This window comes from Hypomesus transpacificus, chromosome 23 (assembly GCF_021917145.1).
Source record: "Hypomesus transpacificus isolate Combined female chromosome 23, fHypTra1, whole genome shotgun sequence".
Classification (NCBI taxonomy): Eukaryota; Metazoa; Chordata; class Actinopteri; order Osmeriformes; family Osmeridae; genus Hypomesus; species Hypomesus transpacificus.
The window spans coordinates 1,214,525-1,242,105 of NC_061082.1; the positions used below are offsets into that span (position 1 = coordinate 1,214,525).

Below are 27,581 nucleotides of genomic sequence, written 5' to 3' on the forward strand. Positions count from 1 at the left end.
CACAGGCAAGCCATATTTAGAGCATTAAGCCTTTTTGGTTGTTGTGATGGAAGGATAGATGGAGGAAAGGATTGATGTATTAATGGATGTGTTCATAAAGAATTGATGCGTTTTGTTTTCAGGTTGGAGTTAGCTGTTTAGGAATTTTAAATGCATTTTCTGTCTTAGACTCAAATTAAAACATTGATCTGTCATGAGACAGTTTGTCCACACAACAAAACCTTTGCGAACTTCTTGCAAAAGTCTTACAGTTGTACAATCCAATGGCAGTAAAAAAATATTGGAGTAAAATAATAAAGCTCTGTATTAGGTTCTTCAACAAACTTTGATACAGGCTAGCACTCAGAACGGTTACTTGTATAACGTAAATGAATAGTTAAATAAATTAATGTTTGAGCATGGAGTTTAGCATGTAATGGTTTCCTAGCAATGAGACCTAGCTGGATGCTTTATACGATACTCGGTTATTGTTTATCCTGTGAATGTGACACTACAGATCAGATACTACAACTGTGGCATGCTAAGCTCCTTAATTCCCCCTCAGAAATGGTGAGGTGCATGTCTACAGTACTTGTATCTTGGTTTGCATTTCCGGCCCTAAAGGAGAGCTATTCAAAGTCTTTCATCATGGCTGTGTGACAACCCAGATCTCCCCCCGCTAATTTAATGGGCCCTCACCCCAGAGGGACCTATGGCAGAATCTGAATCACAAAATCATGCTGGAAATGTAACCGCCGGCCACTGACAGAAAATATGGCACATGATCAACCAAAACAAAAACAATGCAGGGGAAAATTAGCTTAATTAACTGTCTTATTTTTTCCATCCTTTTTCTTTCTTGGAGAGTTATTTTTCGTCAAGAGAATTCCAATCACGCTTTCTCTCAACATTCTGCCGAGCGCTGATAATAAAGAATTGGACTCCAGTGTTGATAAAGCCAGACTTTTTTCTTTCATTGATCAAAGCAGACCCCCCCCCCACCTCCTCCCCTGAATGAGTAGAGATGTCGGGGGTGGAGAGTAGCAGATGGAGGTGGGTGGATGGGGGGGGGTCCTTACCAATGCTACACAAACATTCCCAAGCTAACCGAGCAGGGGACTGGACACAACCACATCAGACCCCCATCCCAATCCTCTTCCATTTCCATGACTACATTTGGAGATTCCGGCCCACATATCTGTTTTGAGAATTGAGTTGGTTTTAGCGTGGGAGGGAGATTCAAACAGGTTTAAAAAAATGTGTCATTTGGTTTGAAATCCAGAATGACGTGGACATGTGGAGTCTTAGGGGAAGCGAAGGGTTATTGGTGTGCATCCTCTTGTAATCTTTAGCAAGCATAATCTTGTACAAGTCTGGGTCTGGACACAAATACAGTTCCCCTTTCTATCCCTTTTCTTTCCATATCGATATATAACATGTACATAGTTAGTAAAGCTAGGCATTTTGCCTTATGACAAAACCAAAATTGAAAAATAAAAGACTACAAAATTAATCCTGCACTTCTCAACTCAACCAATCTCCCGCCGCCGTTTTGGAAACTGCAGCAATCATGAAAGACAAATGAAAGACCTCTTACAGTTAAAGCCTAAAAAGGATGGAATCTTGATGCAGCAAAATACAGAAAGAAGCTGGGAATTACGCCAAAGTTCTACATCCTGACTGGAGCAGAGAGTCAGGATCTCTCTATACAGCTTAGGACCCCTGTTAGCCCTGCACTCTTTCATATCAGTACTAGCAGGATTCTGTCAGAGGCTAAGAGTTACACAGAAAAGGAAGTGGAACATGACTCACTACATGCTGGTTGTATTGTTCTGTTCTGTGGAGCCACAGCCATGCCCACTGGTGACGTAGTTGCTCACTTGTCACTTGCTAAACTGTTGCTGAACCCTGTTGCCAGGCCACTCAGAGGAGTCTGGAGTGAAAGGTTCCTTTCAGCCTCCAGGGGTGAAACATCTGCCCATGGTGCATCACAGAGAGAACTCACAGGTACTGTAAGTGTGGATGAGGATTCATGGAATTCATTTTTTAGGCATCTCGCTGAAATGGCTGGTTGTGGGAGCGTTCCTGTTCCTCTTAACTTCTCTCCCTCTCTTTGTCCTCCTGTCTGCCAGTCTGTCCTCCTGCCTGCCAGTCTGTCCTTCTGTCTGTCTGCCTGTCTACTCACACAAAACCACTATTATTTGTTCCTGAGTGAGAGTAGCGAGCCACAGGTGGTGATTCCATTACGTGGAGGATTTGTTTACATCCCTAAACTGATGCTGTCTCTGTCTCACTGATATTAGAGACTTTAAGAGGCTTGACTTTAATTTGTCACTGCAATTAACTGTCAAGCCTCCCTTTCTCTTTTTCTTTCCCTCTGTCTCCTTCCCTCTCTCTATCTCTCTCTCTCTCTCTCTCTCTCTCTCTCTCTCTCTCTCTGTCTCTCTCAAACACTCCACTGTATCTAACACTGTCCCTCGTGCCCTGTCTCTCTCTCACACACATTCTCTCCTGCTCTCTGCTTGACACCAACCCTCTCTCTGAAACTTCTCAGATTTAGTTACAGTGTATGTGTCTTCTCAGGTATGTGTCACCATCATTTAGCTGGATGGGATGTATACTGGAGCTCCGTATGCAGGAACACAGTGTCCTTGATGCTTATTACTTTACCCTCTCAGTTTGTCAGTCATAAATGTGCCCCTTTTCCTCCCTCCCTCCCTCTCTCCCCTCCCTCCGTCCCTCCCTCCCTCTCTTCCCCCTCCCTCTCCTCTCTCTCCCTCTCTTCCCCCTCTCCCTCTCTCTACTATCTCTCTCTCTCTTTTCTGTCTGCTCCAGCACATGGTGTACCCTCCAATGTAGCCACCTCTCTCGTCCGTCTCTCGAAGATAATTCTGTCTTCCGTTGAATGCAACATGAACAAGGTGGTTTTAGCTTGGAGGAAAGCAGAGAAGGAGGGAGGCGGAGGAGGGGAGGGGACTGATAACCCTGGCAAGCTTTGAATGGTATTTATCTCTGTTTAACACTGACTCCACCCCACTTCGCCCCCAAGACATATCCTTCCACTGACATACACACATCCACTCTCTCTCTCTCTAATACACACATCTACTCTCTCTCTCTCTAATACACACATCTACTCTCTCTCTAATACACACATCTACTCTCTCTCTTATACACACATCTACTCTCTCTCTCTCTAATACACACATCTACTCTCTCTCTAATACACACATCTACTCTCTCTCTCTCTAATACACACATCTACTCTCTCTCTCTAATACACACATCTACTCTCTCTCTCTCTAATACACACATCTCTCTCTAATACACCCATCTACTCTCTCTCTCTCTAATACACACATCTACTCTCTCTCTCTCTAATACACCCATCTACTTTCTCTCTCTCTAATACACACATCTACTCTCTCTCTCTAATACACACATATTCTCTCTCTCTCTAATACACACATCTACTCTCTCTCTCTCTCTAATACACACATCTACTCTCTCTCTCTTATACACACATCTACTGTGTACTCTGGTGAGGTTCATTGATGTTAGCTCATATGGTCATTCTTATCTCACTTCCTCTCTTCTTCCCTTCTCTTCCACGGGACTCACTGACTTTTCATTTCCCCCTGTCCTACGTTCCCCATGTTCCCTTCAGCCATTTAGTCCCCGAGCCTGTGAAGTGTCCTCAGAGAGGGACGGTGGCAGCGCTGTCAGCCTCTTGGTCTGCCACCATCGCTGGGTAGCCACTGCGCCTCTCTCTGCCTGACAATCAAAACCTCTAACCCCATAGGTTCCTGTTATGTAAGCAAGCCAATTAGCAGGGAGGATGAGAGGCAATATGCCAATCTGGATGATAATTGGCCAGGCGTACTGGAAACAGCATAATTAGAGACATGAAGGAGAGACAGCGTGCCATGACACTCGCTAGGTGCCAAGGGATGCTCTGTCTCACCCTGAAGAGTAATTTATTTATCATACTGTGGATTTTTAGCAAACGTACATTTAGATGATAATGAAAGAGGAAGAAAGGGAACACAGTCAGGGTTTGAAACAGGAAAGTTTGACAAAAACTGCAGCTTGTCATGACAAGCGCTGTCACTGAGAAACTTCATCCAGAAGATATGTTTACAGCAAATAGTTTTGAGGATGATTCTCTGTCAAGTTTGTCAGAAATGATGAAATATAGTTTGGAGATTTCTCATGGAAGAACTAAAAGAATGTGATATGTCATGGCACATCTTTATAAAAGTTTAGCCATCCCAGAGTTGATAGGAGTCAGATGAATATGTTTCCTAATTCCATGACAAAATACAGAAACAGTTCACAATTTACTTCTCAGTGTCATGACGCAAAATCCTAATATAATTGCTGTCATAATTCAACGTACCAACTGAGATTAGTTACTTTGACAGCAAACATAATTTCATGAAAATTACAACGACAGAAAATGGGTATCTGATGACAATGATATGAAGTGACTTGAACTAAAAGAAACAAGAAAAATGGTGCATCGAGTGTGTAACATTTTACCTTATTTTTCACAAAAGAAAACAGTCAGGTGAAATCTGAAGGTGAGTTTGCACACAAGACACGAGAGAGTCAGCAAATTGGGACCCTAAGCTGAGCTTCCTGGCTGGAGCTTTCTGTTTCCAACAGGAATGCAAACACACGTCCCCCCTAATTACAAAAGCTTAATGATAAAACAGCATTAGTTCCCACCATGGATGATAAATCTATTTAAGCTAAAACACAGCCCTAAGATGTCCAGGAAAAAGCACTGTGCCCTGTCATTGTAATATTGCTTTGACAGCAGTGGCTGGATTTCCCGCCTGTTATGACGGGAAGATCAATTTGCAGCGAAACCTCTGATATCCCTAGACTACCCCAGAGACCAGAGTGCTATCTTTCAGCCAGATAAAGTTAACGTTGGCACATTTGTACACCAAGGCTAATGCAATCTAAGCGGGGAGGAGGGATGGGAGGGGAGGAGGGATGGAGGGAGGCAGGAGAAATACCAGTGCATATGAACTGTGCACAATTAACTGGAGGAAATGCATAGCCTCTCTCAACCCCTGGATTGTGGCCTTGCAAGAACAAAGCTGGCCCTTGTAGATTCAACTTAACCCAATAATGCTGCCTCTTTTCCATTATCTTATTTAATTTTGCAATTTCTGAGCCACCCACGGAAGAAGAAATGGCTAACAGGGCTTGAGCTTGTCTGTTCTTCTAACTGGATAAAGACGCTGCCCTGATGGTCAGCTCTGTGGAGAGTGTGTGTGTGTGTGTTTGTAAGTGTGTACGTGTGAGTGTGTGTGTGTTTGTAAGTGTGTACGTGTGAGTGTGTGTGTGTGTGTTTGTAAGTGTGTACGTGTGAGTGTGTGTGTGTGTGTTTGTAAGTGTGTACGTGTGAGTGTGTGTGTGTTTGTAAGTGTGTACGTGTGAGTGTGTGTGTTGGGCTCAGATTGGTGACCCATCCAGGGGCCTTTGTTAAGAGATCTGAACACAGCGTGGGTGGAGACAACTTTTCATCTCTGTCAACTTCTCTCTCTCTTTCTCTTTCTCTGTCTATCCCTCTGTCCCCTCTCTTTATCTCTCCTTACTTCGATGTCTTTGCCACTGGCTTTCTGTTACTTTTTTATTTCTATCTTCCCTTTTCTCTCTCTTTCTCTGTCTCTCTCTTTCTCCGTCTCTCCCTCCTTATCTCTCTCTCTCTCCCTCTCTCTCTCTCTCTCTCTCTCTCTCTCTCTCTCTCTCTCTCTCTCTCTCTCTCCCGTGATTTGTGATTTCTGTCACAGATCAGACACTCTGGGCCCCACAGCCCCAGCCCCCACAGCCCCAGCCCCAGCCCCCACAGCCCCCACAGCCCCCACAGCCCCAGCCCCCAGCCCCAGCCCTAGCCCCAGCCCCCACAGCCTCAGCCCCAGCCCCCACAGCCCCCACAGCCCCCACAGCCCCAGCCCTAGCCCCAGCCCCCCTAGACAGCCCAGGTCACAGAGGAGCACGCAGACAATCAGAGGGACAGAATGAGACTTTAGTCAGGAGAACAGTCACGTAGAACCCTTCAAATAGAATGGAACTATATTCTTCTCCCATTATTTCATTAAAGGGAGCTGTACATTTGTGATTGGCAGGAGCCACGGTTTCCTATGATACTGAAAGCAAAAAATTGTAGCCTCGGCAACAAAGACATCTTTTTAGTAACCAAATATTTATACATGCGACAATTTCATGGAGGCTGTGAACACTGTGAGAAGAAGAATGTTCCAGATTTCTGTTACTATCCATGAATAGGAGACAACATCCCACTAACCCACTTACCTGTGAACCGAACCATTCTAGAGAGAACACACGGCTTTGAGCTCCAGTGTATACAAGACCCAGAAGAGAAACATGATGTAAGGCAAGCTCTCCCCTCGCTCCCGCTAAAGCAGGAGGAACACTGCGCTCGCAATTAGCAACAGTTAGCAGCCTCCCGCTATCCCTCCTCCACAGAATAAGCTGCAGTAAGGGGATAAGAAGGATTAATGGCATCCATACCACAGGCCAATTAACCAATCCTGTTAAGCATAGCCAAGCATGGTGGCAGAGGTACAGCCACATGGAAGCCCCTCCTACACTGCCAGGGACACCAGGGACAACGCTCGCTGTGAGAGCCACACCTGGTAGCCATGACAGCTTCCACACACAGTCTCTCTCTCTTGTCTTTTTATGCCTCTTCTTCTCTCTCTCTCCTCTCTCTCTCTCTCTCTCTCTCTCTCTCTCTCTCTCTCTCTCTCTCTCTCTCTCTCTCTCTCTCTCTCTCTCTCTCTCTCTCTCTCTTTCTCTCTCTCTCTCTCTCTCTCTCTCTCTCTCTCTCTCTCTCTCTCCTTCTCTCTTTCTCTCTCTCTTTCTTTTTCTCTCTCTCTTCTTTTTTTCGAGCCTTCCTTCCTACTACATCTACCCCTCTCTCCTTCTGCCAGCCTCATTCTCTCACCGTTCGTTTCAGCAGAGATAGTTAGTTGGATGTCCAGTCCTTTCCTCTCAGTGGAGGCCCTGCTCCGCATCAGTCAAGCTACTGATGGGCCGGCAGGTGAGGTGGAACGAGACACGGATGAAAAAGGATCAACAGAACAAGCACAAAGTGAGAGAGGGATGAAAGCAGGAACCTCAACAGTAACACAACATCATTATTGATAAGCTTTGTATTGTAAAGTTGCTTGTGTATGTGTGTTGAGGATCTAGTACTTAAGGCTTTGGCATATTCAGGCTGGCCTTGTGACCTGCAGTGTATACATTTGCAAATGTCAAAGGCAATTTTTTGCAAAAATAATCAATTGTGATTCATTCGTTTTGAGAGCTTCTGTTCTCTCTCTCACACACACACACTCTTTCTGATGCTTGTTATTTGTTACACTTTCTCATACTTTGACCTCTCTGTCACTCGCTGCAGTAATTAAAAACCAGGTCTGTGTTCTTTGCTGTCCTCTGGCTTCTTAACTTGACCTTGGTCACAGCTGGGTGAGGGAAGGCCTTGTTCTTTCAGCATATTTGTTGAAGACAGAGTCGTTTTTCATCAAATGTGACTTAAAGGCTTTAAGACTGTGTTTGTGAGTGTCTCTCCAAAGGTTTGAGTGCATTATTGCTCTTCAACAGAGAATATAAATATTGCTTTGGGTCCCACGCGTCTACTTGAAACCTCGATCAGTTGGCGGCGTACATTGTTTTTGTCTTGTTGTGTATTGAGATGATTTCCGTGCCTTTTTATATATTTGGAGGTAAGCTCACGCCCGAAGCCCACGTCATGTTGAGGTAGAGTTGAAAGGAAGTGAGCGAGCGAGCGAGTGGGGAGCTCTCTGCCAACAGAGCTCACGACGCAGGGCCAACACGAAACACACCTCTAATCCTCTCCAGCACACCCTGGCAGCACTGAGACTATCTCTGGCTCGGGGAGAAAACCAGGGAGCTTCGATCCAGCCTTCCCGCTCAAACTTGAGCTGGGAGATCCATCTCCATGGTAACAGAGGATGATCGTTTCTTACATCACAGCGGCTGTGCACCCTGACCCGGAGGATGGACGGCGACCCTGTGATGGTTTTGTAACCGGCACTCAGGGTGTCTGAGGGGGTGAGGGTGCGGCTGGATGAACACAGGACAGATTTGGAAGTCGTGTAAACACCATGGCTGGGGCTAGGTCAGAGGGCTACTTGTGTAATGATATCATGGACCTCCAGCTCAAGATTTAGAAGATCACCCTCCCAAGTGAAGTCCCCTTGTTATGGGCTAAGGCTTCTTTGCTAAGTAAAATGTATTTTGTGAGCCTAAAAGTTAACGCATTTAGTCAAATATATAATATAAGACAATACAATTGATGGAAATTGTCTGGTCTGTTTTGAAAGTACACTATAGTCTGTGAATGTGACCTAATATGTTCCTTTACAAATTACCCTCTTATCATTTGAAAAAAAAGCCAGCAAGAATGTTTTTTCAGAGATTCTTTAAATTCAATTATACTCTATTGTTTGCCAAAGCACAAGTGAGCAGTTGTCTGAATTCGTGCTCAACAATCTGTTCATCGAGTCCAGTCAGTGATCAAGCACGTAAGTGAAGTGTGTTTATTTCCAGTTCAGCATCTGACACGTCGAGTTATAATATAACACCCCAGACTCTTTACCTTGCTCCGTTGTGGGGAGAGAGGGGCGTCCTACCGCTGCTGTTCATATCAAACTATTACCTCTGACAATTACGCAAGGCCATAGATGACTAATGAACACATATAGATGTGGAAGTGCCTGGAGAGATCAAAATTAATCCCTGAATTTTTCCCTGTCGTGTTTTTAGTTATTAGCGATGATACTCGGCTCTCATAGCGTTGGCCACACAAGCGTTTCCGCCTTGATGTGCGCAGTCAATTTCCTCAAGCTTAATTTCCACTGTGACGGGGGCAATCGCAGAAAGTTGCTTTTGTCGCTTGAATCATCCACTTTGAGAAGTTAAGGAAAATTAAATGACTGATATGCTCACACAGTGAGGTAACGCCGCGAATGTGAGAAACACAGTTTGTTCATTATAGAAGGCTTGTTCACGCACCCTAAATAACCTGACAATTCAACTGCACGTTATTATGACTTGACTGTGAACACATAGGGCTTACATTTCATTGAATGTCATCTTTGAAATAATGTATGTTTGTGCATTTTCTTGTGTGCTTACATGATGACTTGTGTGTCTTGGCGCGTTGACTTAAATTGCATGTTTGTCTTTCTGGGTGTCAATGTTTTATGTTGAAAAATAAACACAGTTGAAAGTTTTTTCAGAAAGCCATAGTATAGGCCCTGGTTTCTAAAATGCACTTTAAGCCCATTGTGAAACTTAAGAAGCTCTATTAATTAATTAACTTTTAATCCTTTATACACATTTTGAAACTAGGGCCAACCTTTCACTGTATCTTTTAAAGCAGTCCAGAGTATTCCGGGAACATGAAGATGTCTGTGAATTCCTATAAGCTGTAGAAAGAGAGCCTACTTCCTCAGTCAACAAGTAATCTGCCAGTTTTCAGCAAGATTGAATGCATTACTTTAAATCCATGTCAGTCACACCTGGGACTTAATCACCTCCAGTTGAACCATTTCCTTCTCGCTGCCGTTGGCCATTTTGAGAATGTGTACATGTGTATGAATGTGGATCACAGAATGTGTACATGCGTATGAATGTGGCCAAGGACATGTTTTTCTGAGTTTCAGCGAACTACTTGAAAATAACAAAGCGTGGATCTGTGAACTTCAAATGTGCAACATTGAGGACCATCCTGAGAAAACCTGCCAACATCTCTCCCCTCCCGGCTCGCTGGTAGAGTGGGGTCCATTTCAAATCAGGAACCAGGCGAACACCCAGGATCTTCATATGATTCATCCATAATGCAAACATAGAGGGTGTGTCTTACTGAATTGCAATGCGACATATTCTGTCCCACATCCATCCTAGTCTGGAAATCCCTGAGAATGGCTGTAGCTGGCTGTCTGGGGACTGACTCAAATGGATTCTGGGCGTCAGTCAGAGCATATGGCAGCTGTGCAAATGGCACAATCTGTATGGCTGCCTGCTTTGAAACACTCCAAGAGAGACTGTAGTTAGAAAACATGGCCGCTCTCAGCTCCTGCCCTTGTCTCTGCCGAGTGGGCATCCTTCTCCAGCTTCCACACAGTGACACAAACACTGCTGATGTACAATCGGCTTCCCACGCCTCCATATACAAAGGATTTCAAAACACAAGTGCATTATTAGAGGCAGTCATTAAGAAGAGAATACTTGGGGTGCTTTTGTCTGTGGAATAATCAAAGGCAGAGGAGCCTGATTAACAGGCATGACAAAACCTGGTTGAATGAGTCCTCGGATAAGGTAGCATGATTAGAACAGCAGCAAATCTACTTCTCAAGAGGGAAGAAAGAGGAGGGTGAGCGAATGGATAAATCCGGAACAGGAAATGTACTAGAGGAGTTTAAGGGCTTGCTGTGGATGACAGGCAGGCTAGTTGGAGAGGTTAGGGTGGAAGGCACATACACACACACACACACACACACACACTTGTCAGGTACTGCAGTTGGCCCCTCCTGTCTGACCCAACTCCCAATCCAGGTGCACCTAAACTGGTGTACCAACCAACCAGTGTGTAGGCAGGAGGCAGGAGGCAGGAGGCAGGAGGCAGGAGGCAGGAGGCAGGAGGCAGGAGGCAGGAGGCAGGAGGCAGGAAGCAGGAGGCAGGAGGCAGGAAGCAGGAGGCAGGAGGCAGGAGGCAGGAGGCATGAAGCAGGAGACAGGAGGCAGGAAGCAGGAGGCAGGAAGCAGGAGGCAGGAGGCAGGAAGCAGGAGGCATGAAGCAGGAGGCAGGAGGCAGGAGGCAGGAGGCATGAAGCAGGAGACAGGAGGCAGGAAGCAGGAGGCAGGAAGCAGGAGGCAGGAGGCAGGAAGCAGGAGGCATGAAGCAGGAGGCAGGAGGCAGGAGGCAGGAGGCAGGAGGCAGGAAGCAGGAGGCAGGAGGCAGGAAGCAGGAGGCAGGAGGCAAGAGGAACAATGCACAATTTGTAAATAAGTAAGCATGGTGTAAAAACAGAATAGGGCTTGAGTGCAGCTTGTTTTCAGGTGTGTATTTCCATGTTGGTTTCAGCTGTACACAGCTACTCAGGCTGAGAGCCCTCCCTTCCCTCCTCCTTAGCTAAAGCACAGCAACCCAAAGTCAAACAACATTTGACTGTCGTGACACATTGTAGCTCAGTGGGTTTGCAAGCTCTCCGTGCTGTGGATTTCTGAATTCTGCCGTGTTAGATCGCTACATTACGTCTTTGTCACCTTTGATGACCTACCAGCCAAATTAATTGGTCACATCTGGGAGGATTGTATAATGGACTTGAATAAGACAGGGAAATTAAATGTAATATCCTAGCTAAACCGGAGTGGTAGATGCAAGATAACTTCTCTTTGTGTGAAGTTTCTAAAGAGTTTGTTCCTTTGCACTGACAACTTCTAGGTCTCCGTTAATGGAGGCTCAGATCCTCATCAGATCTTATGTCGTTGAAACACAAGCTTAGTTTAGCCTCGATGTCTGAGTCGCTAAAAGGGGACCGTTCCCTCCAGTGCCACCCTCCCTCTAATTACAGCAATTATTGGAGAGCAATAAGTAGACTTTTCCCTCGGTACAAGATGCTAACATTGTAACCTGAGATGGTGTATTAATAGCTCTTCCTTACTTTCTTGCATCCGTTGCTAAGTGAAATCAAGGTACACTTAGCAAGCAGTATTTAAAATGTTACATGTCATCAAATCAGTTTTCAAAAGAACAGTGGGTGAGTATGCTCCGAAACGGAGCTCAATACGGTTCTATTTACAAATACACCACTTAGCTTTTGTGTAAAAAAAATTATACTTATTAAACATGTAATTCATCTGAAACTTAAACAGTCACGAACTGTTAAAAATTCAAGTGATTTTAAGATGTTACTAAAATAAACAAACATCCACGCCACAAGAAACATCCTTGTACAGTGATGAAGTGTTCCACCACATGCGTGGGTCAACAAGGGATAGAAGCCCACCCATTCTACGGTCGATGTTGCATCACCAACACAGTACAGCACTAGTACCCACCAGTACCATGCTTCGTCAATGTGCATGGCACTGCAACACCCCCCTATGAGCCCCAGCCTGGCACCCTCACACAAACAGAAGGCCAGCACACCAACCGCCTGGCACCACACAGCACCCAGACATCACTGGGGGGAAGGGCCTTGCGGGGGGAATGCTGGGACACATCCTGTCAGCCTGGTGGTGCTATTAATTGTTTCCGGAAAAACTGTGGCAGACCGGGAGGAATATTGAGAACTAATTGAAGGGCTGGATGGGTACATCTGTCAGATGTGGCCAATCAAATGAGCCGTCTGAGCCTGGTCCCCTAGGGGGGGAGGGAGGATGAGTCACCAGACAACTTGTCTGTGATGAAACAAGGTTTTAAAACTTTTAACGCAAGGTTAAACATGACTGTGTGACAGATGCCAGTGTGGCAGTCTGATGTAAGTCAAACTAGGATGGTGGCGTGTTTTCCGCTGGGTTGTGTGTTTGTCTCGTGTAACGTGTGCGTGAAAACAACGTTTGAGAACACAACAGAGGAACAGGTTGATTGCATGAGGTTCAGTGGTGTCAAATGATTTGAACCATTACAACTCCTACTAACTTGTTGACCGGCTAAACCTTTTTGTACTTTTGTGTTTTATTGTCAAATCCACATGATTAAACGCCTCAACATGAAAAGGCTCACCAGGAAGAAAAAGGTAGCTGCTGGGTTTGATTTGATTTAACAGTCTACTCACACTGTGAGATAAATGAAGGATATATCAAAGTCACTTGCGTGTCACATGCATCAGGACGGATGTGGCTGATGTTACCGGGGTAATTATCTATCTCTGCAAATAGCAGCTAAGTGATGTAGTGTGTTCAGGGACTTCTCCTGAGCTCTGAAAGGTTACAGCTATTTATTCTCTCACAAACAAGGAATCAATCAGAGCCACGCTCTTCAGGAGCAATCAGTCAAATAACCAAATTAACCTTTTATAAAACAGATCATTTCTCTGAATAACCCAGCAACAAAGGCCCTGGATGTCAGACCATGACCCAGCCATGTAATGGCTATGCTAATCAGCACAGTCTGGTGTTCACAACTGTCTTCACAAGGGAAGAGAAAAGAGAGATGGGAATCAGAATCTGAATCAAGTTTAGTCGCCAAGTAAGTGTACACAAACAAGGAATCTACCATGAAGGGAAGGTGCATACAGGAAACGTATCGTAAACATATTGACTAGAACAGGATGAGGGAGGGTTGAAATATGCGTCCTCAGATGATGTTTGTGGGGCTGAAACCTGAGTTCTGATCTTGAGGTATTTGTTTCTTAATGGAAATCTGTTAAGTCTGTGTGACTTCAGTCTGTTAGAATCAGTTGTGCGCAGGAAGCTGAAATTGTATTTGACCCTTGGTAAACATTTATGCATTTTGTTTATCCTGCAAACATTCAGTTGGCAGTTCGCCAGCTGTTGGTGCTCTTGCTGGTTCCCTGCAAGTGCCAGAGACAGACAGCCTGCCAGCCAGCCAGCCTGCCAGCCAGCCAGCCTTGGGAATGCACCAATACTCACACAGCCCCCAAAGGTCTTTGAATGACCAATCCAGACATGCCAAAATCAGCACCACACCGTCCTCCATCAACTCAAAACGTTGAGGTATTTTTTTGCTCAAACTCTTAGAGGGGTCTAGACAAACCAACATCTGGTGGCTAGAAGTGACTGGCGTGTTCAAAGGAAAGATCCGGAAAGCACAGTGGTACCCACAACACAACAGGGATCACTCTTTTCCAATTTCCTGCTCCAGTTTCCACTCCAGTTTTATTTTGTGTAGGGACCTGTAAACTGCCAACCACACAGAGACCGAACACAGTGTTTAGCTAGTAAAACGGTGTAAGGGAGTGAAGAAGAAATTGGATTCTGCAATAGCATGATGATAATAGTGATGGAGGAGCTACAGGGCTGTTCTCGTGCTGAGACGAACAGGGTTTCTTTTCCAGAGCAGAGGTTTCAAACTCAAGGAGCTGAGACATGTAACCACCATAACAATGTGCAGATCTGATTAAATGGACAGTGACTAATGCTGTCACTGGTCTATCCAAGGCAGTTTTAGAAACTCCTACTCACAATCATTTCATTTGAGTAGATGTAAAATGTCTGGTGTGGAGCTGGAGGCCACTTGCTGTACACAACAGGCCTCTCGCTGTCAGACGCCCCTCACCCGCACGTGTGTTACTGCGTGTGCCCGCTTCACTAATGAGCCTTGTAAAACTTTACAGACAGCTACATGCTATCCAACCTGAATGACCACATCCAAGGTTGCCACAGAGACCAGACACAACAACAACCCAATGAACATTTATTAGCCTACAATATTTCCCAGATTTTTTTTTAATAAATAAATTGACAAATGCAAAATCTCTAAAGTTGCCACATGTTGCATTTCACAACTATTTTTGTAGAATTTTTATACTCACACTCTCATTTCTTTTAAATGTACAGTAACATAAATTACTACTACACTGGGATTTATTTAACAACCAGTTTCTATGAGGGGACATTAATAACCAAACTTAATACCTTTGCATGAATTATTTGTGAAGCATATCTGTATCCAACAACAGTGTCATCTCTATGAACATGAGGCTTTTTGCGGTCAACATGACTCTAAGCTACATTGTACGACCCAGGGAAACCAAAGACTTGCTTTCCCCAAAAACAGAAACAATGAGAACAGCTCTGTTTCTTCTTGTGAAATCGAAGCCATTTTCCCCTCTTTGCTTGCATAAACAAGAGGTTCCCAGGGCCAAGCCTGTCTGAGCCCATGGAAAAGGATTTCAGTCAAAAGATTTGCACTTCGTCTTCAGAATGTGAGGATTGTCATCAGGAAGGTTATTTACCATCCTCAATCCATCATATTAGCACGTCAGATGAACGGAAAAGGAGCTTGCAATTCACAAATTCATCAAATTGAGTGTCTCTGGTCGGATCAAGTGTAACATAGAAGGTACTGGGTGGGACTAGTATGTTTGAACCCAGCTTCTGATGTGTAGAGTGACAACATGAAGACTGTTGTGCACATGCTTGTATTTCCACCTTCTGCGTGAGGCCTCAGCTCTGATAGGACCAGGTCTGATAAATCCACTGTACTGTGTTTGTCATCCATCTTTTTCCATTCAGGGATCACGCTAAATCAAATTATTCCACTATGGATATCTTGATAAAAAGTAAGTATTCACACAAGATGTTCTGCTGTCAACACCCAGACAGCACAGCAGTTAAAGCAAAACACTGGTCTGAAATATAGTTACCGTACTCTACACTGGAGTAGCACTTACAAACATACTCTGCATCAACACTGTGCTGAGCGCAGGAGGGTTACAGCAAAGCCCACAGGCCGTGTGTATTTAAGAGGTAGATCAGATCGCAGGCTCCCAGCTGGAAGCATTCTTCCAGTATTACATTGCCATTATTGAAAAGAAAATATTCCTGCTCGGTTTGGGGTGGGGTTGGAGGGAAGGGGGGCTGGGGGAGGGGGGGGGGGGGGGGGGGGGCTGGGGGAGGGGGGGGGGCTCCCATTCCTTGTCCCATCCCAGGGGGGCACATGAGGTTTAACACACAGGATAACGTAACCACATTAATTTTCACATGAAATACCAAACTACAGGATCTTTGTTTCATTGTTGGTATTTTAGGTTTGATTTTACAAAAGTTAATTTCAAATGCCACAAATATACTGTCATAGACTGTAGTGCACGATCTCTTCAGTCACAGGCTTTGCAAGAACCCTGTCAGACTACTGACTCATGCAGACACTATCCCTCCCTCACACAGGCCAGCACAACTCTTTCTCATTGTTCCTGAAAGAACTACTAAGAAATGGCTTGAGTGCAATGTGCTATCCAAGCAAGATAAAAATCTATGGTCATTTAACAACAAAAAATTTGAAAAAATATCACCTGCTTCCACTTAACGATACAATAAGAATCTTCTACATTCACAGACAAAGCATGTCAGTTCTAAAAGCAAACATACCCAAAGTACTGGAAAAAAGTACCCTTTGTTTATCCAGGCGAGTGAACGTACAACCTGCATGGAAGGTGTTTGGCAGCGTTGCGTGAGTCGGAGCAGTCTGTCGGCTCAGGGTGTTGAGGGGATCGACCGGACCCCCTGCTGGGCGGGACCACTGAGGGGGAGGCCATGCAGAAGATCCACCTGTGGAGAGATAACGCGCACTTCCTGTGGAGACGGAGTGTTGGTCTGAAAAACAGGTCTGGAGATCCAAGTATGGGGCCTGACGAGGGCCATGTTTTCCCTCAGTACTTGCACTGTAGCTTTTCAATGTTCTTTACTCTGTTTGGGGTCTGATGACGTAGTCTTGCTGACGAAACGTAGCAGTTCAACTGTTTTATCCCGTGTGTTCACCATGGGCAGCATTGTGTCATGACGAATCTTCAACACAACATATTTTTCAAGGCAATGAGGAAAACACAGGACATATATAAATTAATGAAATGATTGTACCATTAATATAACATGAGAAAATGCAATAATTTGGACTTTTAAGTGCAAAGATAATCTAGAGTAAGACATCCGGTCTCATAAATATGTAATGCAATACAGACTGTCCACAGGTCTGTTGAGCGAAGGTCTGTATAAGCAGTTTGGACCTGCAGATAATTGTTGTCTTACTGTAAGCTATAGGCACTGTTAGTTGTTCTGAACATTTGGAGTTGCCATGTTGTACACCAACTCTAACATCTTCTTCAGGCACACAAAATACTTTCAAGCTTACAGGAGGATCAACATCCCTGTTTGTCTGGTTGTTCGTTGGTAGGTGAAAATTGGTTGCCTGTAATGATGTGTAATGATGTGTCAGTGCCCCCTGGTGGTCAACAGATGACACTGACAGCAAATATTTTTGAAGATACACACAGTAGCTGTACCGTTTATTTATATTATACACACAAGTTTTACACTGACACAAATTAATCTTCAAAATATTGTGAGAAATGTCATTCAAACTGTGGGGGTGATTTCAGAGGACAGTGAATCTCAAGGGTTTGATTTATACATTCACCAAGGTGGGTTCAAACCACAACCTGGTTTTTCATGGGCCACAATCAGAAATGCGACACAGACAAACAAAAAACATTATGTTTGGCTTGACATGAAAGTACACAGTGTGGAATAATATGACATTTAAATTGGCCTTACATCCCTTAACAACATTTTGAAAGGATGTGTTGCCAAGCTTAAATCGCAAGTTGTACAAGCTGGCTGGACCAATCTGTGAAAACCTGACTCCAAAGATCCCAATTGCTGTTACTTGTATGGTTCAGTACTAAAGCATTTGACTGCAATTCTGGAGGTTGCCGGTTCAAATCCCCTTCATGTCAATATTGATAAAAGCACCTGCTTATTGAACATAAATCTTACACTGTGAGTGTTCACATCAACATGTGGCGTCAGTGGACTTCACATTCTGTCCATTCTCATGGTTTCCATTGATATCTGTTTCATCTTCTTATTTGTCTTCAGGAGTCCCATCACCATAGCGATGACAGCAATGGTGGTCGTTATGAGGAATCCAAAGCTGACATAGAGACCTACTTCAGCATCGCCAGACGAGAGGTCCAAACCAAGGAACTGGACCTTCTCAACCAGTGGGGGAGGAGAGGTGGAGGGTGAACTGGTACCTGTGTAAATAAAATAACAAAACATTGTAATTAAATCTTTACAGTACCTGTTCATCCACAATGCATTCATATGAACAAAGATGGTGTGGGTAAATGTATTAGTTGCTCACTAAGCTTAATATGGCTGCTTTTACAATGATGTACACACTTGTCAAATGCACCTCTTTTACAGAGACTCTTAGAATACACATATGACAGCAAAGAATGTTAGCACACTAGCTCATTATGAACATCAAACTGTTGACCTAACCGAAGATCAATCCTTCTAGTACAACGACTAATATAGCACATATTTATAAAATAAAAAAAAATAGTGACATATGACTTGATCAGAGATTTTTCTTCTTTGAACACCCTACCTTGGGGTTCAGGGTTCAAACACTCGTGTGGTCCCTCTGCAGGGTCAGGGAAACCGTTGCAGGTGGCGATGGTGGCGTAGCGAGAAGCAGAGTTCTTTGCTACGCGCGGAAGGTTTGGATCCGAACGATTTACAAAGAACAGTCCAAATCTCTCAGCGTAACCAGCAGCCCACTCAAAATTATCCATCAGAGACCAGGCAGTATAACCTCTGAGGTCCACCCTGTCAATCTGGTAGGCTGAAAAAACAGCAATTGTACAGACATAAACATTTACAGACCTAAAATATGTCAGCATAAAAACAAATTTGTACTGTATGAGTAACTGCCTACATCAACATATTTGCACACTTTAGGCTCAGGCAAAGTTACGTCCAGCCTCCCTGCCTTCACCGTGCATGTATCAACGGTTTGAGCGTCTAAATCATCAGTTTTACAAAGCATTGTACATCAAATACCAACAGTTGCGTCTATGCACTCAGTCCTTCACTACACTGAACATGCTTCTTATGTACAAATAGTACATAAAAAGTGGAGAATGCTCTGACCTTTCAGAGCTTGATTGATGTAGTTCTCATAGTAGTAGATCCTGTGGACGTCATTCAGATTCACTTGGCCTCTCTCTGAGATTCCGTTCTCCGTGACGTATACTGGTGGGTTTCCGTACTGGTCTTTGATGAATTTGAGGAGTCTCCGGAATCCAAACGGACTGATCCTCAGCCAGTTGGACCCTGACTCGATCCAAGTGCGGTCCGATATTACTCCAGTGCTCCTGAACACACCGGTAGACAAGTATTGAAGTTGAACCAATCACACCTGTTCTACAGTGACCCGCAACACTTTTTTGAAAAAAACACTTTAATGCAAAATGTGCAAGCGTAAGTCCAATACTCTGGCCTTTGTAATTGTGTTACTTTAGTGTTTTGTTAGCAAATTGAAATTTGTTATTGAATGGAAATACAATACATATTTATTCTTCAAATCCAATTAATCATATCCTCTTTCCTAAATACACAAACCTTTAATCTGTCAGTGTAACGGGTATGTAACGGACGTGGTCTTGCAAGCAAACTCCGTCAGAGGTATCTGGCCGCACCGACCAAGAGTCGAACACACCACCTCTGACTTGCCAAGCGCGACCACTACCAGCTACGCCAAAGAAAAGCTAGCTATTCTTTGACGCGGGTGGCCCATTACATACCTGAGGAGTGAGTTTCACCAGTTCACACCGGCTACATCAGCTCACCTGTCTCCATAATAGTCCTGTTGGTTCCCAGTGTCAATGTTGAACACCAGCACACTGGTGTAGTGGTTCAGCCCAAAGTAATCATGGGTGCCCTTGATCCTCAACACCTCTGCTGGTGTAAACTCAGGAAGCCTGTACACATGTTGAAGAATTTTGAAGTGGTCATAACGTAAAGCTGATCTACAGACTGAAGCATTTAGGGGTTTTTGCCATTCTGAATGTAAAGAAAAAGTTAAAAAACTTGATGAAAACTTTTATTCACAATATGCTCTTTAAAGAAAACAGGAAATTAATTTGTGTGTGATCGTTCCCAATATAACCGTGATTGAGGCAAACCAGCAGCCATGCTGCTCTCATGAACGATGGTCTTCATAAGTTCAGGGTAATCTCCAATGAATATGGGGTGGGCATACCAGCCAAGGAAGAACTATAATGAGACATTGTTAAAACTTGGATAAGTATTATAACTTATTATAACTTACTATGTGATATTACAATCGTACAGTAATCATTATCTTTGAAGTGGAAGCATGAAATCTTGAAGGAACAAGATGAAGTTGAATGTTAGCAGACGTGATCTAAAATACCTGCAGGTAGCGTGTGGCTGCATCGATGTCCTCTTGCTTGTTGGGGTTTCGTGGTTCTGCCCAGTCAGAGTTGACGGTGATGGAGATGACTCCACCTTGTTCTGCACGGTACGTGTCATTATACAGATGCCAGGCTTCAGCATGAGCCTTGATCAGGTTGTGGGCTGCAACATATTGTTTTTTGGTGATACCTGAAACACAAGTCTCAGTTATTTCTCAACGGACTGTACCAACAGTAATCATACAACTAATCTTTTATTATTGGATTGATTAGTTCCTAGAAGGCAGTATTGCTAAGTGGTTATAACACTTAGTTGCATATTTGCAGGTTCCAATCCCTATCTGAACTGTATGGTGCTTGGGATAAAGGCACTGGCTCAATGAGAGCAAATTCCCGTTACAGTTCCTAAGGGAAGTCATGCAACTCATTTGTGTGCTGACAGCAAGCACACCAATAAATTGTCATGATGTCACACACCTGGAGCAAATGCGCCATCTCCATAGCCCAGTAGGGCAACGATGTAGGGCTCGTTCAGAGTGATCCAGAATTTGACACGGTTTCCGAGGCGACTGAAGAGAACGTCAGCGTAGTCTCTGTAGCGGTCAACGATGGTCTCGTTCTCCCAACCTCCGACATCTTGCAGGGCTTGAGGGAGGTCCCAGTGGTAGAGGGTGACCTTGATAAAAATGTGATGAATACAGTGCTGTACTAGAGCTTAACCTTTTACAGAATGAGTTTATTAAGCTTTTACGAGGTGGCACAAAACATCAGAGATGGCGAAAGTACACACATCCTGCACTCAAGTAGAAGTACAGATACTCAAGTTTAAAAATACTTTTCCACCAATATTAAGAGGAGAGGAGAGTAATTTGTAATTACTGTGCTTATCATGTTTGTTTATTCTATGTAAAACTCTGTTGTATGTGTCTTATTGCTATGCTGTATCTTGGCCAGGTCGCAGTTGTAAATGAGAACTTGTTCTCAACTAGCCTACCTGGCTAAATAAAGGTGAAATAAATAAAAAAAAAAATAAAGAGGAGAGGTGAGGAGAAAGATCTTTGTTTGAAAAAAAAAATTGAAACCTTTTCTCAAAACCTTTTTTCAAAACATTGTTTCAAACTTCGTTCAAAGCTTTCGTTTGCTGTGCATGATAGCCCAGGAAATGAAAAAAGGTGTGCAATAAATATAAATAATATTGATCATGTCACCAAATTCAGATTACAACTAAAGTAACAAGTCTGTCTTAAAAATGTAAGAAATAGAAAGCACAGATATTTGTGTAAATAATTTACAGTAAGAGGTGAAAGTAAAAAGTTGTCCGAAAAAGTAAATAGTGAAGTAAAGTACTGATACCAGAACAATCTACTAGATTCCCACCTCTACAAAACATGACATTCTTAGTAAATTGTCCTTACTCATAAAACACACACACAAAGAACAGCTTTCAAAAAGGAAGTGTGCATGTTTTACCTGAGGTTGAATGTTGTTAGCGAGCAACGCATCGAGCAATCTCCGGTAGTAGTCAAGGCCAGCTTCATTGATGCGTTGGTTGGTACCATCAGGCAGCACCCTTGGCCAGGAGACGGACAAGCGATAGCTGGATACTTTTAACTTCTTTAGCACTGCAATATCCTCATCGATCTTGTTATAGCTGTTACAAGCAATGTCTCCATTGTCATTGTTACCTATTTTATTTTCAGTGTGGGTATACTTGTCCCAGATACTAAGGCCTTTGCCTTGTGCTCTCCAATTTCCTTCAATCTGGAACAAAGGAAGGAGATGTTTTTTTTATTTTTCGTTTTGTTAGCTCATCCATTAAGCTCACAATATCATTTTTGTAGTTCACCTGGTAAGCGGCACTAGCTGTGCTCCAGATGAAGTCCTTTCTGAAGTGTCCATACAGCGGCTTCTCATCCTCGGTGAGGGGAAAGCCGTTGTCCCTGATCACCTGACTGTAGTAGAGCGCTGAGCGTTTAGGAGTCCTGGGACGGCTTAGTTGGGTGAAGTCTACATGGTACAGCCCAAAGCCTACGGTGTAGCCATTGAGCCACTCAAAGGAATCCATCAGAGATGCTGCAGTGTATCCTCTCACCTTCACACCGTCTAGGTTATGAGCTGTGGAGACAAATGCATTGGATTTGTCATTATGAGTATATATATATATATATATATATATATATATATTCCTAATGCTATATGAAGTAAAATTGACTTTTTAGTTGCAGACTTCTAAACATTTAACATATTATTCATTTACAGACGTGACCCTATGAAGTTTCATTTTGGAAAGTTAGGATGGAGCTTAAAAGGATTAAAAACTGACATAACTGTGGAAATATGCCTACTGTAGCAAATGAGAAAAATCCATCGAAAAATAGATTCTGAAAAACCAGCTTGAGATTTGAGTTGGCTTTGTGTTTGTACAACACAACTGTGCTTGGTAATCAACCTTTACCTTTCAAAGCTTCATCCACGTAGGTTTTGTAGTAGAACACCCGGTCAATGTCATCCACAGTGGTTGCTTTATCGGTAGCAACTCCATTCTCTGTGATGTAAATTTCCGGATCTCCATACTCTTCCTTGATCCAGTTGAGGAGCCTTCGTAAGCCCCATGCTACCGCCCTCTGTTTACTGATAGCAGTTGTGGGGGCGTCACTGTCCTCCTCCTCTCCCAAGTCCTGGTCAAAGTCGTAGGATTCAGGAGAGAGCCTGGCGGTCACATGACGAACTATCTTTGTTGTGTAAGCGTTAATGCAGAAGACATCAGCAGTTCCCTTGATAAAGGCCTTTTCTTCTTCAGTGAAAGTTGGAAGCCTTGAATCTGTCAGACCCTGGAGCTCACTCTTATTCCCCACCTGCCACTTCATTGCATCGGGATAATCTCCATTCCTGAAGATAGGATGTGCAAACCATCCCAGCTGGAACTGAAGGGCTCGATCAGCAGCAGCTATCTCCCGAGGAACGTTGATGTCTTTGGGTTCAGCCCAGTCAGCATTGAGGGCAATGGACACCAAGCCTCCTTGGGACTGACGGTACTTGTCATCGTAGGTGTGGTAGACCGTGGCATGTGCCTTCAGAAGGTTATGAGCAACTTTATATGGACCATACCCAGGATTCACTTCATTTGGTGGGATCAGCCCAAGACCATATCCTGACCATGCGATAGTATAGGGCTGGTTGAAGGTCATCCAAAACTTCACTCTGTCCCCAAAGGTGGAGAAGCAGAAGTCACAGTAGTCATTGAAGATGTTGATCATCTGGATATCTTCCCAGCCGTGAAAGGTTTGCAGGACTTGAGGAAGGTCCCAGTGGTAGAGTGTTACCATGGGGGTGATGTTAGAAGCAAGGAGACCGTCAATGAGCTTGTTATAGTAGTCAACTCCTTTCTGGTTGAGGGAAGTGCGGAGACCGTCAGGAAAGATTCTGGACCAGGACAGAGAGAATCTGTAGGACTTGACCTCCAGAGCCCTGAGCATTTGCAGGTCCTCGTCTAAACGGTTGTAGCTGTCACAGGCCACATCACCATTAGCATTCCCAGGAATGTTACTAGAATTCTGAGTGAAATTGTCCCAAACACTACGACCCTTCCCATCTGCGTTCCAGCCTCCTTCGATCTGGTATGCTGAGGACGCCACTCCCCAGTTGAACCCCTCTGGGAAAGTACCGTAATGATACAGTTTCTTCTCTAAAATGGACTGTCGGGAAAATTTCTCCCAAACAACCTTAGATGTGGATGGTACTTCAGATGGAGGCCGATTAGATTGCTGTGTCGTTGTCGTAAATTTGTTTGATTTCAGTGGAAGAGGAAAACCTATTGTACTGGCAAAACCGTTTCTCTTAATGATTTCTGAGTAGAAATAGGCAGACTGTTTCGAAGTCCTGGGCCTGTCAGGATTCCCAAAGTTGACGTAGTGCAGTCCGAACCTCTCACTGTAGCCTGGAGGCCCCTCAAAACCATCCATCAGAGACTGCACTGTAAACCGTTGCACATCCACTCCATCTAAACGGATTGCTGTTGATAAGAAAAATAAACTGTGACCATAGCACAAGACTTAAGTTGAATTCTGCTGCAAATGGTGGAGACTTACCTTTCAGTGCCTCATTGATGTATCTCTTCAAATACTCTATGCGATCTACATCCTCGAGCGTGTTGCCTGTAGGCACTCCGTTGCCTGTTATATAGACTGGAACCTTGGTGACACCTAGATACTCTGACGAGACATAGCTAAGTAGTCTACGTAGACCCCATGGTACAGGGCGGATCCAGTCAGACACCGTAGCTGACCAGGAGGAGTCAATATGGGCCTGGAAGTCCCCCACTGCTTGTGGTCCAGGGAAGCAGCCACCAGCACTGCTGTTGACTCGTCTGGACGTGTAATGGTTCAGTCCCAGGAAATCAGCCGTCCCAGCAATGCGTTCGCTTTCTGCAGAAGTGAAAACAGGAAGTCTGGCAGGTTCAGAATCGGAACAGTCACGCCTTTTCTGTTCGATTTGGGCCTTGAGCGATGCAGGATAGTCTCCATTCACAAATATGGGATGTGCGAACCAGCCCAGCATGAACTGCAGGTAACGATCAGCAGCTGTGAGATCTTCATGTTTGGAGGGGTCGAGAGGTTCAGCCCAGTCAGAGTTCAGGGCGATGCCCACTTTGCCTCCCTGCTGCATTCGGTACACATCATTGTAAACATGCCAGGCTTCAGCATGTGACTTCAGCATGTTGTGAGTAGCCTGTTTAAGAAACCAACCAGATGAAACGTTCTGTTTATTGAAGATAATACAACCATTTTAAGAGTAGCTCCATGAAAGTACATGCAAAGTGACACATTACAACCTTCTCACCTGGTATGACGAGACCACATAGTCCTTCATTCCAGGAGGATGCTGTCCCATTCCATACCCAGCATGACTCACCACCCAGGGGCTGCTGAAGGTGTTCCATGTCTTAACCCTGTCTCCAAACCTAGAGAAGCAAAAGTCAACGTAGTCTTTAAAGGCTTCTATGATGGAGGCATTGGTCCATCCTCCACAGTCTTGGAGAGCTTGAGGAAGGTCCCAGTGGTGCAAGGTGACAGCAGGTTCAATGCCAGACTCAATCAGAGCGTTGACCAGCTTGTCGTAGTACAGAGCTCCTTTCTCAGAATGGCCCCCCTGGTGGCCGGAGGGGAAAATGCGGGCCCAGGAGATGGAGAACTGGTAGGTGTTTACTTGGAGACCTCGGAGCAGGTGCACATCATACTCCACTTTGTGGTAACTGTCACAGGCAAGGTCAGCCGTCTGACTCTGAAAGACTCTGTTCTCATGGCCATAACGGTCCCAGATTGTCTCCGCCTTCCCATCTTCAGACCAGCCACCCTCAACCTTGAAGGACTCACTGGAAGTAGCCCACTGGAAGCCTGAAGGGAACGACTCATTCAGGAATTCATCTCTCTCATTTAAGGAAACAGAACGAAACTTTTTCCAGACTGCATGGTAATTTGAGGACACAGTTGAGGTAATCTTGTCAATTGATTCCGTGCTGTGTGAAATATCTTCTGGGTTTGATTGACTAGATGAAAGGGAATGTGTTTTAATGGAAAGAACAGGAAGGTATTGCTGGTAAAGGGTGTGAAAACACTGATGTTTTCTTACCTTTTCAGGTTAAAGTCAAGATTTCCAATCAAGTCAACAATGTCCAATCCAAGAAGTTGCAAGTCGTCATCTCTCAAAACTGAAATTATCATGTGATATCTACATGAATCGCCAATAATAGTTATAGAATATTTTTCAAAGTAACAATTTCTGGATATGTTGCCTGCTAAGTATGTGTGTGTAGAAATATTTGTGTGTTAAAGGGTAACCTTTAAAAGCATTGGTTGGAGGCTGGAACTGGCTGACAGGACAGTCATTGACGTTCATCTCATACAAGAGAATGGGTGTCTGTCCATTGGCTTTCTAGGATCAGACATACAACTCCAGTAGATCTGAATACACTTTGTGACTGAATAAATGGCTGCAAAACAGTCTCTGTATAGTTTTACAAGGTAGATATTGTTTGTATTTGACAGTCAGAAGAGAATGAGTACCTGTAAATACGTCAGCTCTTGTGCTAAGTTTCCAGTGGTCAGGCAATTGTACTGGACCTTCACTGACAGGAAATCTAAGGACTCCTTTTTCCAGACATAAGCAGGCAACATTTTCAACGTTGGAAATTACATTAATAAAAACCAAACTATTTCCATATGCTGTTTATAAAACATTGAAGGATGAAAAGAAGTTTAGTGACTTGACACTATACCCCCCCCCCCCCCCCCCACACACACACATGAAGTATATTTATAACTTAACACACTCCACTACAATATGTTTACCTCTATGGAGGTCTGAATGTGGGGGTAATCCACCCTCACCCCTAGTGATACTTTCCCCCCTGTAAAAAAAGTTTAGTTTAAGGACAGGACAAAATATGAGGCTACAATAGGCCAGTAGTGGGTGTTGTTCTTGTTTTCATGCGTTCATGAAGCTTTAGACTCTAAATATCTGTGTCTTTGTAGTAAGCGCTGTAGTAATTCATGTGACTGTAGATGAACAGATATGGAAAGCTCTAAGCAGTTAATGATTGATGAGAGGTTACAGATAAGGATCATGATTACAAAGAGCCAACTCGAACGTGTATGCAATAAATCTCCTCAATATACCTGTATAACTGTGATTATACATTAAATCTTTACTGAAGAAAAGCAGAACACTTGAGTCTCTTTTAGTTATGCATGAACGTTTGCAGTGTTCGATCAAAATAATTCTCATGCGATAAATACAAGACATAATCCATCAAATCAAAGAGAGGTCTCACCTTTGCCAGGAAACATGCGATGGTAAAGATGATAGATATTGGCATGGGCGTAGAGCGCATTTTGGAGTCCTGCATCTTCCAGTTCATCAAGGTGGCTCAGTGTCATCCAACAGCGGGAAAGCCCTCCAAACTCCAGGAAGGTGTATTCAGCAAACTGCTCAAAGATCTTGGGAAGAGCGGGGTTCTCCCAGCCCCCATAGCTGGGCCGGAGGGCTTCTGGCACAGCAGAGCGATGTAAAACCACCAGGGGCTGGAGGCCTGAGTCTACCAGCTGTTCAAGCAGGGTCCGGTAGCAGCTCACCACAGCGTCATCAGGCTGACTGGGGAGGCCTGAGGGCAGGAGGTGAGTCCAGGACAGGGGCACTTTAAAGTGAGTCGCCCCCCTGCTCCGGAGGAGGTGGAAGTAGTCTCTGGTGTCCGCTGGAAGAGGACGACTGCAGTCAAAGACATTCAGGTTGTCGTCCTTCTCTAGCTGGGTGGTGAGGGGTCCTGCCAGTAGCATGAAGTGCTGTTCTCCATTCTCTTCATAACAAAGGCAGCTATAGATTCCAAGCAGGTAAAGGGAGAGAAACCTCCACAGATACATTATTGTGTACAAGCGAGGGTAGTTTGTTGAGTCCATGCATCACACACATTTTATAGTGTCGATATTTACAATCTTGAACTTTCACACATGAACTTTACGTTTCATAACCATTACATGGTTTCATAACTACTTAAATCATTTCATAAGGATTTGATGGCCATAGACCTTTGTGATGATTTATTGTGTTTGGAATGATTATAATGGCCAT

At 44.1% G+C, this 27,581-nt stretch overlaps 1 protein-coding gene across 1 annotated transcript; it reads right to left on the minus strand.

Annotated features, from left to right (window-relative positions):
- Nucleotides 1–17,547: 17,547 nt before the first annotated feature.
- LOC124485546 (lactase-phlorizin hydrolase-like) lies at nt 17,548–27,373 on the minus strand. Its single transcript, XM_047047231.1, has 13 exons — nt 26,788–27,373; nt 24,798–25,489; nt 24,047–24,686; nt 22,414–23,970; nt 21,805–22,073; nt 21,429–21,719; nt 20,436–20,634; nt 19,958–20,148; nt 19,691–19,797; nt 19,371–19,502; nt 18,673–18,896; nt 18,121–18,364; nt 17,548–17,761 (listed from the first exon to the last, which is right to left on the minus strand). The coding sequence occupies exons 1-13, from the start codon at nt 27,371–27,373 to the stop codon at nt 17,548–17,550; spliced, it is 5,346 nt and encodes a 1,781-aa protein (XP_046903187.1).
- Nucleotides 27,374–27,581: the final 208 nt, after the last annotated feature.